The sequence below is a fragment of the Chiloscyllium plagiosum genome, unplaced genomic scaffold (assembly GCF_037043375.1).
Source record: "Chiloscyllium plagiosum isolate Xiang-an unplaced genomic scaffold, Cpla_swu_hap1 HiC_scaffold_18, whole genome shotgun sequence".
Classification (NCBI taxonomy): domain Eukaryota; kingdom Metazoa; phylum Chordata; class Chondrichthyes; order Orectolobiformes; family Hemiscylliidae; genus Chiloscyllium; species Chiloscyllium plagiosum.
The window spans coordinates 2,556,086-2,569,023 of NW_028270156.1; the positions used below are offsets into that span (position 1 = coordinate 2,556,086).

Sequence of the window (12,938 nt, forward strand, 5' to 3'; positions counted from 1 at the left end):
ATTCGTGGCACATAGGTGTCACTTGCTGGAACAGCACTTATTGCCCATCCCTAGTTGCCCCTTGAGGTGGGGTCAGCTGCCTTCTTGAACTGCTGCAGTCCATGTGCTGTAGGTTGCCTCACAATGCCCTAGGGAGGGAATTCCAGGATAGCGAAAGAACAGTGATACATTTCCAAGTCAGGACAGGGAGAGACTTACAGCAGGTAGTGCTCCCATGTATCTGCTGCCTTAACGGTTGTGGGTTTTGTTATAACATAGGGTAAACTCCTGCACCCCCCCGGCCGCTAATTTAACCCAGCAACACAAAATTCTTACCCTGCACTGGAATCTGGGAAAATTTAAGAGGCAAAGAATTATCCCAAAAGTCACTATTTAACGTAAAAAAATGAACAAGTCTATTTTTAAGTCTAACAGAGAATAATTTTACAACTCATTTGCCTTTTAACTTCCGCATCTACAATACTGGTCTGATAAAACTGATTAAGATTTACAGAAAATTCAAATTTCAAAACCAGCCAGCTGTCAAATCTTCTCTTTGTATCTTCCTCTGTAAATTTGCTCTCCAGGTTGGTGTCGATGTTTTTTCTCTGTGCAAACTCCTTCTGCAGACAGGTACCTCTCAGAGTTCTTACTGGCAGCTTACATCTGTTGATCTTTCGGCAGGTCTCTCTCAACTGTTCAATGTTTTCCTGGTTTTATACCCCCAAAACATCAGATAATTTCATTGGTTTTAATATTATCAAAATACCAACTTCAAACTTGATGGGAGTTTGGTATCTCGGGGCATACTTTAAACTGGCCGAATTTGAATTTATTTTTGCCTCATAGCAACCCAGCCAGTGCTCGCTGTTCTGACCAAACGTTACATTGTTACCTTGTTCTGAACTCTCGGTACCTCTCGAAGTCCTTGCTCGCCTTCAAATCTCTTAAAGGTACAGTACCCCTTACACCTTCATAACAGTTTGGAAGTTGCTAAAGACTCTTGGCAAATTTCTGCAATGATACACAGTGCTACTGCTGAGCATCAATGGTGGAGGGAGTAGATGTTTGTGGATATGGTGCTAATGAAGCAGGCTTTTTTGGCCTGGTTGGTGTCAAGCTTCTTAAATGCTGTTGGAGCTGCACCCATCCAGGCAAGTGGGGAATATTCCATCACACTCCTGACTTGTGCCTTTTCAACGATTATCCCCAGCCTCTGGGAACGTTGTTCAAGACAGATATATAGATCCAGAACTCAGGTCACTAGCCATGAAACATTCATGGTTTTCTCTTCCCAGATGCTGTCAGACCAGAGTTTCTCCAACAACTTATTTTCTTAATTCAGATCTCCAGGACTCCTTACTTTTGTATTCAATTCCTCTTACAATAAATAATAGATCTTGTTAAGCAGTTTGAGAGATTTTGTACAGTAGCTTTTATTACTAATAATACCTTCTGTATTTGTTAAGTGGTTGAATCACCTCATGAATCAATGAGAGCGAGAAAAGAACACACACTTTGGAAAAATCATACAGCAAACCCTTGAGAAATCTCAAGAGAAGCCCCAGTGCACAAACCTGCAAGTGATGGATGTGCTGAGCTCTGTGCCAGCCTGCAGTTTGTGCCCTGACTTTATCGGCTACCTGCATGGAAACGAGTCATGCCTGATGCCAAAAGACACGCTATGATGATGGTGGTGGTGGTGGTGGTGGTGGTGAGGTCTGGTCTCTGAGTATCAGTGTCAAGTAGTGAAATGTCTTGCTACTTTGAGAGAAGGTATATAAATGCAACCTACCATTGGTAGTCCATTTCCATTCCCAAAGACAATGGAAGAAATCAAGGCAATACATTACATAAATCCCACACATTGAATAACTGTGGTTTTCATTTTTGTTTATTGGCAGTGGAAAATAAAAGTTTAAGTATTTTATTGAAAGAAAGCAATAAATACTGTGATAAAAATAGTTCAAAGTACTGTATAGACTGTACATAATTTGTTACAAGAAGGCAGAGGAAAAACTCAGAACTGCAAAATATTGGACAAATAACAGTACATTATTCAGGCCAACATATATTAAAAATTGACCACAAGAGTTTTGGACAGATTTACAATGTGTTGGTACACAAGACATAACTCACTATAATACCAACAAACTGCAGCTGACACCTTGGTGATTTACTCAAAAATACTGAACACTCTTAATAAAGCCATGACAACATCTTTCCGATCTCCTATATATGGGTGGCCTTTTAAAAAGGAATATGCACAGTATCTATAGATTAGGAAAGGGTTGCAAAAAAGCAAACCATATTTCAAGAAAAATAAATAAGGCTTTCATTTTCTTTTAAAAAGTACCCCGCTTCTTATACTTCTCAATAGTATTAATTGACACCACGGTCATCGATATTGGTCCACTGAAAGGTTAAACCAGCCTTTTCTTAAAAATTAGAGAGGAAATAGCATTCAAGTTGTAACAGGAGGTCAGCCTCTTGCATTCACCCCCCCACCCCCACTATTCCTCAATACTTCTATATATCTATGGCTTTACCTCTTCTCCTGTCCATCTATTCATTATTAGCCATACTGCAAAAAATGGACAAGCATTTACAATTTAAAAGATGAGAACTGATGGTTTAAAAAAAATTTAATTACAGACTTCAGACTAACTACAACATTAACACACAGTGCTGTCAGCATGCAGTTTCTTTTGGGGGAAAAAAAGCATGAAAATGCCACTACACCCACAGTTTTGTCCTCAACTTTATAAAAAAATCTGAATATTTGTAGTAATTACACAATGATTTACAAAACCCCCACAATTCTCATAGGGATGAATACATACAGACATATGATACATTTCTTTGAAAAAAATAACATGATTAAGAGTAAAGAAAACTGATTTAAGAAAGATTGTACATAGTTATAAAACTGTTCTAAGCGAGGGTACGTAGTTAAAGCTAGGTGCCTGATCTACAATAAATCAATATTGAAACAGGTTTACATAAATATAAGAAACATTTATTCTAAAACTTTATATCTAGGATATCATGAGCTGTGGTTCAACTAGTTTAAATCTCTGTATTAAAATATTAAGTCCAAGTTAGAAATATTGCTACATCACAGATTCCCCAGCTTTGTCAGCAACTCGTGTGATGTATAATTACTGCATGAAGGCTTTGAATGCTGTGCAGTCATCAGTTGAAATAGTGCGAATGAACTAAAAGAAGAACATTGGTAAATGTCAACATTGGACAGTGTTAAATATTACAACACATTAATAGATATACAAATGCTGAGTTACTTCATTACTATGGTCAGACAGGTGGAAGAACAAGACAACACCATGGCCTGCCTTTGTTTTGTTTTACAGATCATATGTTGCTCGTGTGGTGGAACACAGCATTTTCGAGCAAGGCCATCAAGGAACTACAACTCGAGGGACACTATTCAGAAAAATTATTAACACAAAACAAATTTACCTCGTTCCAAAGTGGATTTTCGACCACAGTTAGATTAATTGCTTATGGTTGGCTTAAGTGCACAATTGTAATTAAAGCACGTTATTCAAGACATTAAAAAAAACTTTATTTGTATAAAGTCATCACAATTGAAACGTTTATTTTTAATTATCTCACTTCATCTTTCAGCTCAATGTAATAAGGTTTTACTCATTATTGCTGCCAGTATTAATTACCTTGACAGAATGTATCAGTGAATAACTGAAAAAATATTTGATCACTCACATGGTTCTCTTGAACAACTGTAATCATGTACTGATGCCACTTCATAGTTAATGAACCCTAACCCCTTCCTCCCTGGGCCCAGGATCCAACCCCTCCTCCAATAAAACTGCATTTGTTTTGTGGAGAAAGTGAAGTCTGCAGATGCTGGAGATCAGAGCTGAAAATGTGTTGCTGGAAAAGCGCAGCAGGTCAGGCAGCATCCAAGGAACAGGAGATTCCTGAAGAAGGGCTTATGCCCGAAACGTCGATTCTCCTGTTCCTTGGATGCTGCCTGACCTGCTGCGCTTTTCCAGCAACACATTTTCAGCTGCATTTATTTTGTGCCATTCGCACCCTCAGGTAATCTTGAAGCATTTCATGTTTAATTTATTAAGGTTTAAGTTACTGCGGTTATGTAGAAAAACAAATTTGCAAAGAGCAAAACTGCACAGCTAAATAAATAACTCAATCTATTATCATGATGTTAGTGACACTGACAGCTAGGGATATTAGATTAATACTCTCCTCGGCTGTTCAAAAACACTCACTCAAAGCTATTATCCACAATGTACAAGAAAAGGAATTTTTATACATCATGTACTGCATGATCAACTCCTAATGAAACAGGACTCTGCTGAAATAAAACTGCAACAAAAGGAAGGAGACTGTATCACAACTTAAAATGTACCAGGTTATCGCTTGTTATTTGAACTCTGTTATGTTCAAGTCTCAGTTTGGAATTCATATCTTGAGAAAGTCTGGTGATTATTATTAAAAAAGTCACATATTTAACTGAAAGGATTGATACGTTATTGGTACATTTGAACTGGAAATCTTTTAGGAGAAAGTGAGGACTGCAGATGTTGGAGATCAGAGTCAAGAGTGTGGCGCTGGAAAAGCACAGCAGGTCAGGCAGCATCGGAAAAGCAGGAGAATCAAAGTCTCGGGCACAACCCGTCCTCAGGAGTGAGGCTTGTGGGCCGGAGAGGGTGGGGCTGGTGGCCATGCAGCTGAGAGTGTGATAGGCAGATGGAGATGGGGGTGATAGTAATCGGTTGGGGAGGAGAAGGTCAACAGGGCAGTGCTGAGTCGGAAGGTTGGGAATGGGATAAGGTGGGGAGTGGGGAAATGAGGAAACTGGTGAAATCCATATTGATGCAGTGTGGTTGGAGGGTCTCGAGGCAGAAGATGAGATGTTTTGCCTCCAGGCCTCGGGTGGTCAGGGAGTGGCAATGGAGGGGCCCCAGGACCTGCACATCCTTGGCGGAGTGGGAGGGGGAGTTGAAGTATTCGGCCACGGGGCGGTGTGGTTGATTGGTGCGGGTGTCCTGGAGATGTCCTGTGAAGCACTCTGCGAGTAGGTGTCATGTCTCCCCAGTGTAGAGGGGACCGCATTGGGAGGAACGGACACAGTAAATGACGTGTGTAAGTGCAGGTAAAACTCTGATGGATGTGGAAGGCTCCTTTGGGGCTTTTGATAGAGGTGAGGGGGTGGGGGGGAGGTGTGAGCACAGGTTTTGCAATTCCGTGGTGGTAAGGGAGAGTGCCAGGAGGGAGGGTGGGTTGTTTGGAGGGGGAGGGGGGGGGGCACAGACATGACAAAGGAGCCATGGATGTCTTCACAGAAAGCGGATAGGGATGGGGAGGGAAATATATCCCTGGTGGTGGTGTCCGTTTGTAGGTGGCGGAAATGGCAGAGGATGATGCGATATATGCGGAGGTTTGTGGGGTGGAAGGTGAGGACCAGGGGGTTCTGTCCTTGTTGCAATCGGAGGGGTGGGGTTTGAAGGCGGAGATACGGAAACAGATGAGATGCGCTGGAGGGCATCATTGACCACATGGGAGGGTCAGTTGTGGTCTTTGAAGGAGGCAGCTATCTGGTGTGTTCTGTGGTGGATATGGTCTGCCCTGGGAGCAGATGCGGCCGAGGCAGAGGAATTGGGAATGAAGTATAGCGTTTTTACAGGAGGCAGGGTGGGAGCAGGTATAGTCCAGGTAGCTGTGGGAATCGGTGAGTTTGTAGAAGATGTTCGTGTTGAGCTGGTCACCGTTGAGCAGGTGAACTTGAGGTCGGGCTGGAATGTGCTGATGAAGTTGACGAACTGTTCAATTTTCTCGTGGGAGCCGATACAATCATCATTGCAGCAGAGGAAAAGGTGGAGAGTGGTGCCGGTGTAACTCCGGAAAATGGACTGTTCCATGAAACCGACAAAGAGACAGGCATAGCTGGGGCCCATGGCTGCCCCTTTTGTCTGGAAGAAGTGGGAGGATCCAAGGGCGAAATTAGATTAGATTACTTACAGTGTGGAAACAGACCCTTCGGCCCAACAAGTCCACACCGACCCACCGAAGCGCAACCCACCCATACCCGTACATTTACCCCTTTAACCTAACACTTCGGGCAATTTAGCATGGTCAATTCACCTGCCCCGCACATCTTTGGACTGTGGGAGGAAACCGGAGCACCTGGAGGAAACCCACGCAGACACGGGGAGAATGTGCAAACTCCACACAGTCAGTCACCTGAGTCGGGAATTGAACCCGGGTCTCTGGCGCTGTGAGGCAGCAGTGCTAACCACTGCGCCACCTTGCTGCCCACGGTGGACCAGGGGGTGGACCAGTTCAGAGCTGAAAATGTGTTGCTGGAAAACTGCAGCAGGTCAGGCTGAAGGGCTTATGCCCGAAACGTCGATTCTCCTGTTCCTTGGATGCTGCCTGACCTGCTGCGCTTTTCCAGCAACACATTTTCAGCTCTGATCTCCAGCATCTGCAGCCCTCACTTTCCCCTGGAGGACCAGTTCAGCCAAACAGATGAGAGAGTCAGTGGAGGGTTACTGGCAGGGATGCCGGGAGAGGAAGAAACAGAGAGCTTGGAGGCCCTGGTCATGGCGGATAGAGGTGCATAGGGACTGGATGTCCATGGTGAAGATGAGGTGTTGGGGGCCAAGAAAACGAAAGTCTTGGAGGAGGGGGGCATGGGTGGTGTCCCAAAAGTATGTGGGAAGTTCTTGGACCAAGGGGGACAGGATAGTATCAAGGTACGTGGAAATGAGTTTGGTGTGGCAAAAGCAGGATGAGATGATGGGTCCGCCAAGGTAGTCAGGCTTGTGAATTTTCGGTAGGAGGTAAAACTGGGTGGTACGGGGTTCCCGGACTACGAGGTTGGAAGCTGGGTGTGGGAGATCTCCTGAAGTAATAAGGTTGTGAACAGTCTGGGAGATGATGGTTTGGTGATGGGCGGGGGGTGAGGTCATGGTCAAGGGGGCAGTAGGTGGTGTCTTCGAGTTGGTGCCTAGCTTCTGCAGTGCAGCGGTCAGTGCACCAAACTTCCACTGCACACCCCTTGTCCGCTGGTTTGATGGTGAGGCTGGGGTTGGAGCGAAGTGAGTAGAGGGCTGCACGTTGCGAGGGCGAGAGGAAATCTTTGTTGAGCCTCAGTAATTCCACTGGTGGAGTTTGTACTCTCAGATGAACTGAACATGCTGATCCACAGCTCTCCTGAATTCAGCTGAAGGTATCCATTACAAAGCAGTGCTTCAATGAAGCGCGAGTTTGTTATGGTGCAGCATGCCTGCACCAGCTCTTCTAAAGAGCTGTTATCTTATACTTCAAGAGTTAGAGAGAAAGTAAAGTGAGTTTTGAGAAGAGTTGTAGCTCAGGTTATGGTTCTGGATGTAAGTTTGCTCACTGAGCTGGAAGGCTTGTTTTCATACGTTTCGTCACCATACTAGGGAACATCACCAGTGAGCCTCCGGTGAAGCACTGCTGGTATGGCCTGCTTTCTACTTGTGTTTAGGTTGAATGGATGGATGGATGCATTGTCCCAGTCGAAGTGGTCTCCTTCCTCATCTGTATGTAAGGATAACAGTGAGAGGGGGTCATGTCTTTTTGTGGCTAGTTGATGTTCATGTATCCTGGTGGCTGGTTTTCAGCCTGTTCGTCCAATGTAGTGTTTGTTACAGTTCTTGCATGGTATTTCGTAAATGACATTAGTTTTGCTTGTGAAAAATACCGTGCAAGGGCTGTAACAATCACTACATTGGACAAACAGGCAGAAAACTAGCCACCAGCATACATGAACATCAACTAGCCACAAAACGACATGATCCTCTCTCACTAGTATCTTCACATATGGAAGAGGAAGGACACCACTTTGACTGGGACAACACATCCATCCTAGGACAAGCCAAACAGAGACACGCACAAGAATTCCTAGAAGCAGGGCAATCCAACTGGAATTCTATCAACAAACATATCGATCTGGACCCCATCTACCACACTGAGAAAAAGAACAGGAAATGACATCACCAACCCAAGGAAACCTAAACACAAGTAGAAAACAGGTCACTAACACCAGTGCTTCACAGGAGGCTCATTGATGATGTTACCTAGTATAGTGACAAAATGTCTGAAAACAATCCTTCTAGCTCAGCAAGCAAAACTTATATCCAGAACCTGAGCTACAAATCTTCTCAAAACTCGCTAACTAATAAAATTCTAACAGGACTTGACAGGGTAGGTGTGAGGAGGATGTTTCCAATGGTAGGTGTGTCCAGAACCGGGATCACACTCGAAGGATTAGGGGTGGACCATTTAGGATGGACATGTGGAGACATTTCCTCACCCAAAGAGTGGTGAGCCTGTGGAATTTAATACCAAAGGAAGCAGGTGATGCTAAAACATGGTATGTATTCAAGGGGCAGCTAGGTATGACACTTGGGGCAGATGGGATCAAAGGTTATGGGGATAAAGCAGGATGAGGCCATTGAGTTGGATGATCAGCCATGATGGTAATGAATGGTGGAGCAGACCTGATGGGCCGAAAGGCCTCCTCCTGCTCATATCTTCAATGTTTCGACGTTGCGGCTGTACAGGACATTGGTTAGGCCACTTCGGAACACAGTTCTGGTCTCCCTGCAATAGGAAGGATTTTGTGAAACTTGAAAGGATTCAGAAAAGATTTACAAGGATGTTACCAGGGTTGGAAGGTCTGAGCTATAGGCAGAGGCCATAGCGGCTGGGCTGTTTTCTCAGGAGAGTTGGAGGCTGAGGGATTACCTTATAGAGGTTTATAAAATCAGGAAGGGCACGGATAGGGTAAATAACCAAGATCTTTTCCCTGGGGTGGGGGAGTCCAAAACTAGACGGCCGACATTTAAGGGGAGAGGGGAAAGATTTAAAAGGGAACCAAGGAGCAATCTTTTCATGCAGAGGAAGGTGCGTGCATGGAATGAGCTGCCAGAGTAAGCAGTGGAGGCTGGTACAATTGCAAGATTTAAAAGACATCTGGATGGAGATATGAATAGAAAGGTTTGGAGGGATATGGGCCAATTGTTGGCAAATGGGACTAGATTAATATAGGATATCTGGCTGGCATGGACATGTTGGACCGAAGGGTCTGTTTCTGTGCTGTACGTCACTATGACTTTATGTCAGCATGCAAAAAGTGAGAGTTTAAGTTTAGATGAAAATAATCTATAGACAATGTGCATTGGTCCCTTTCCAGCTCCCAAACTGCTCACCAACTCCCAATGGTTGGGTACTTACAATTAAAAGACAAATGCTAATAATCCTCTTGCCCATACAAATGTGTAGAATTCGAAGTTTCTCTGTTCCCATAATATTTTCAATTAAAAGGATCAATTCCTAGGAATAGTTTGTGTAAGGAACCTGTGTTTTAACCAGTTACTATTTGGGCAAATGGCATAAAGGTTGGGAACAGTCAGCAAGCCAGGCAGCATGAATGGAGAAAGGCAAAGTCAGTGTTTCTGGTCAATAATCTTCTCATCAACTTTGATCTAAAATGTTCCCTCCATCCCCCTCTCCACATAAATTGCCGGGCCGGTTTACATCGAGTCTCCACAACATTTTGCTTCGGCACCATTCTTGGGAATGTATTTTGGTAAATTTCTCCAAAGACCAGTCTATCTTTCCTCAAAGGGTGGTGCTCACAGTATTGTAGGTGTGTTCTAATACTAAACAGGAGTGAGCCTCTGCAGCCTTAAGATCCACCATCGCATAGACTATCACCCAAGCCAGGGCTAGTTTATGTTGCAGCACATCTTCAAGGTTTTCTTATGCCTCCATAAATATTATGGATCTGTATTTAAAAATGCAAGATGCATTTCCAAACACACCATCAGCTCAATTGCTAAAAACCAACCGTCCAAACTTGATAATTTGGTCATGGTAATACCAAAGCACTCAAATTGTGAATGACATCAGACTGAGAAAATTTGTTAGTAAATAATTATGAGATCCCAAATGTTACCTCACCGTTCTTAAAAAAAAAGGCTGTAGTGTCCAAATTATCTTGCATCTAGCCTGTTCTGTCGCATGAATTACAACTCAGTGCAGCCAGGATAAAAGAAATCTGCTTCAAACTAAACAGATAAGTACTGGGAAGATGCACAACAACCCCTTCGACTTTGTGCAAAGATCATGTCAAGGAGTGACCATGAATACTTACCCAAAATTAACACGAATAGGTTCGTACTGTAGTGGAATCCATTCTTGCCTCTCCAGAAATATTGCCTGCGAGTTGCATTGAGAGATAGCATGCAGATAACATGCGGTTAGTTATAAATTAGTACAAATGCATAAAGCAATACTGCTTACTTGCTTTTCAAATATCAAGCCTTAAGGAAATTTAAAATTTCACAATCCAAATCAGATTTCTCAGTAAATATTCAACCTGAGGAATCATATAATGCTGTGAACTCCCAACCAGAGCTAGGCTGCGCTGGAACGAGTCTGAGCAAGTTATCTTGCAAGCTCATGCATCATTGGTGAGGCCTGCATGCAGCCAGTATATAATCTGAAAACTGTCTTGTTTGGGTTAATTTCCAGTCCCATGCAAGGATTCACAAAACAGCTTCACATTAATCAAGTCATTAAACGTGCAACTTTGAAAAACAAAGGTGCCAAAATATCTCTTTTGGGACCACAAACTCTTTGTTCTAATTATTAGTGAGGAAAACAGGATGCAATTTCAGCAAAGAAAGGACAGGAGAGCAATTTATCCCACAAAAGATTGTTCATGTACATACAACATTATCACAAAGATTTAGAGTGGGGTCAGGTAAACAAAAAACAAGTTGGAAAGAACAGATAACCAGTTTAAAAAAAAAGCTGGAGCTTGTTGTAACAATGGCCTAGTGATATGATCACTCAGCTATTAATTCAGAAAGGCGGAAGTGGGTACTGCAGATGCTGAAGATTAGAGTCAAGATTAGAGTGTTACTGATGAATCCTGATGAAAGGCTTTTGCCCAAAATGTCGATTTTCCTGCTCCTCGGATGCTTCCTGACCTGCTGTGCTTTTCCAGCACCGCTCTAATATTAATTCAGAAACTCAGCAAATGGTCTGGGACCTGAGTTTGAATCCCAAAGATGATGGTGGAATTTGATTTCAATAAAATACCGATGAAGCTCTGCATCAGTAATTCAGTAGATATAGCAAAAATTCATCCCAACACAAAAGATGCATGGTACAGGGAGGGTGGGGCAACCATGACTGACTAAGGAAGTCAGGGATAGGACAAAAGCAAAAGAGAAAACATATGTGGTGAAGGGCAGTGGGAAACCAGAGGAGTGGGAAGCTTACAAAGACCAACAGAGGGCAACAAAAGAAATAAGGAGGGAGAAGATTAAATAGGAGGGTAAACTTGCCAGTAATATAAAGGAAGACTGTAAGAATTGCTTTAGAAATATAAAGGGCAGAGAGAGGCAAATGTGGACATTGGACAGCTGGAAAATGGCGCTGGAGAGATAGGGTTGGGGGAACAAGGAAATGGCTGAGGAACTTTGTGTCAGTCTTCACAGGGGAAGACATGAGTAATACCCCAAAAAATTTGAGAGAGGGTAGAGCTGAGTTTAGTGGCCATCACTAAGGAGAAGGTGCTATAAAAACAATGGCCTGAAAGTGGATAGATCACCTGGACTAGACGGACTACACCCCAGAATTTTAAGAGAGATAACTGAAGAGATAGTGGAGGTGTTAGTGGTAATCTTTCAGGAATCGCAAGAGTCAGGAAGGTTCCAAGAGGACTGGAAAATCGCTAACATGACACTCCTATTTAGAAAGGGAGTAATGCAAAAGACGGAAAACTAGTAGCTGATTAGCCGAACCTCGGTCGTGGGTAAGATCCTGGAATCCATTGTGAAAGATGAGATTTCTAAATACTTGGAAGTGTATGATAAAATAGGGCCAGCATGGTTTCATCAAGGGGAGGTCATGCCTGACAAAGCTGCTGGGATTGTTTGAGGAAGTAACAAGCAGGTTAGACCAAGGAGACGTTATCTACCTGGACTTCAAGAAGGCTTTTGACAAGTTGCCGCACAGGAGGCTGCTGAGTAACATATGGGCCCATGGTGTTAGAGGTAAGGTGCTAGCATGGATAGAAGCCTGGCTTTCTGGCAGCAAACAGAGAGTGGGGATAAAAGGGTCCTTCTCAGGATGGCACTCAGTGACAAGTGGTGTTCCACAAGGCTCAGTGTTGGGACCACAATTTTTCACTTTATACATTAACGATCTAGTTGAAGGAATTGAGGGCATCCTGGCTAAGTTTGCAGATGATACAAAGATAGGTGGAAGGGAAGGTAGTATTGAGGAGGCAGGGAGGCTGCAGAAGGATTAGGACAGGTTAGGAGAATGGGCAAAGTAGTGACAGATGGGAAAGTGTGAGATCATGCACTTTGCCAAAAGAACACAAACATGGACTCTGTTCTAAACGGGACGAAAATTCAGAAGTCTGAAGTGCAAAGAGACTTGGGAGTTCTAGTCCAGGATTCTCTCAAGGTACACTTGCAGGTTGAGTCAGTAGTTAAGATGGCAAATGCAATGATGGCATTTATTTTGAGAGGACTTGAACATAAACGCAGGGATGTACTTCTGAATCTCTAGAAGGCTCTGGTCAGACTACATTTGGAGTGTTGTGTGCAGCTTTGGGCCCCATATCTCAGGAAGGACGTACTGGCCCTGGAGCGTGTGCAGAGGACGTTCACGAGAATGGTCCCAGGAATGAAAAGCTTAACATATGAGGAATGCTTGAGGACTCTGGGTCTATATTCACTGGGGTTTAGAAGAATGAGGGGGATCTAATTAAAACGTACAGAATACTGAATGGCCTGGACAGAGTGGATGTTGGGGAAGATGTTTCTATTGGTAGGAGAGACTAGGACCTGAGGGCACAGCCTTAGAGTAAAGGGAAAACCTTTTAGAATGGAGATAAGGAG

At 43.5% G+C, this 12,938-nt stretch overlaps 1 protein-coding gene across 4 annotated transcripts in view; it reads right to left on the reverse strand.

Annotated features, from left to right (window-relative positions):
• Positions 1 to 1,855: 1,855 nt before the first annotated feature.
• ppfia1 (PTPRF interacting protein alpha 1) overlaps positions 1,856 to 12,938 on the reverse strand; it is a 238,553-nt gene continuing 227,470 nt past the window's right edge. For all 4 annotated transcript variants that reach the window (XM_043705335.2, XM_087996243.1, XM_043705334.2 and 1 more), the window contains 2 exons: positions 10,172 to 10,236; positions 1,856 to 3,197 (listed from right to left, as the gene is read on the reverse strand). In XM_043705335.2, the coding sequence (XP_043561270.2) occupies positions 10,178 to 10,236 (59 nt within the window). In that variant the 3' untranslated portion in view covers positions 1,856 to 3,197; positions 10,172 to 10,177. The remainder of the gene's footprint in view (positions 3,198 to 10,171; positions 10,237 to 12,938) is intronic.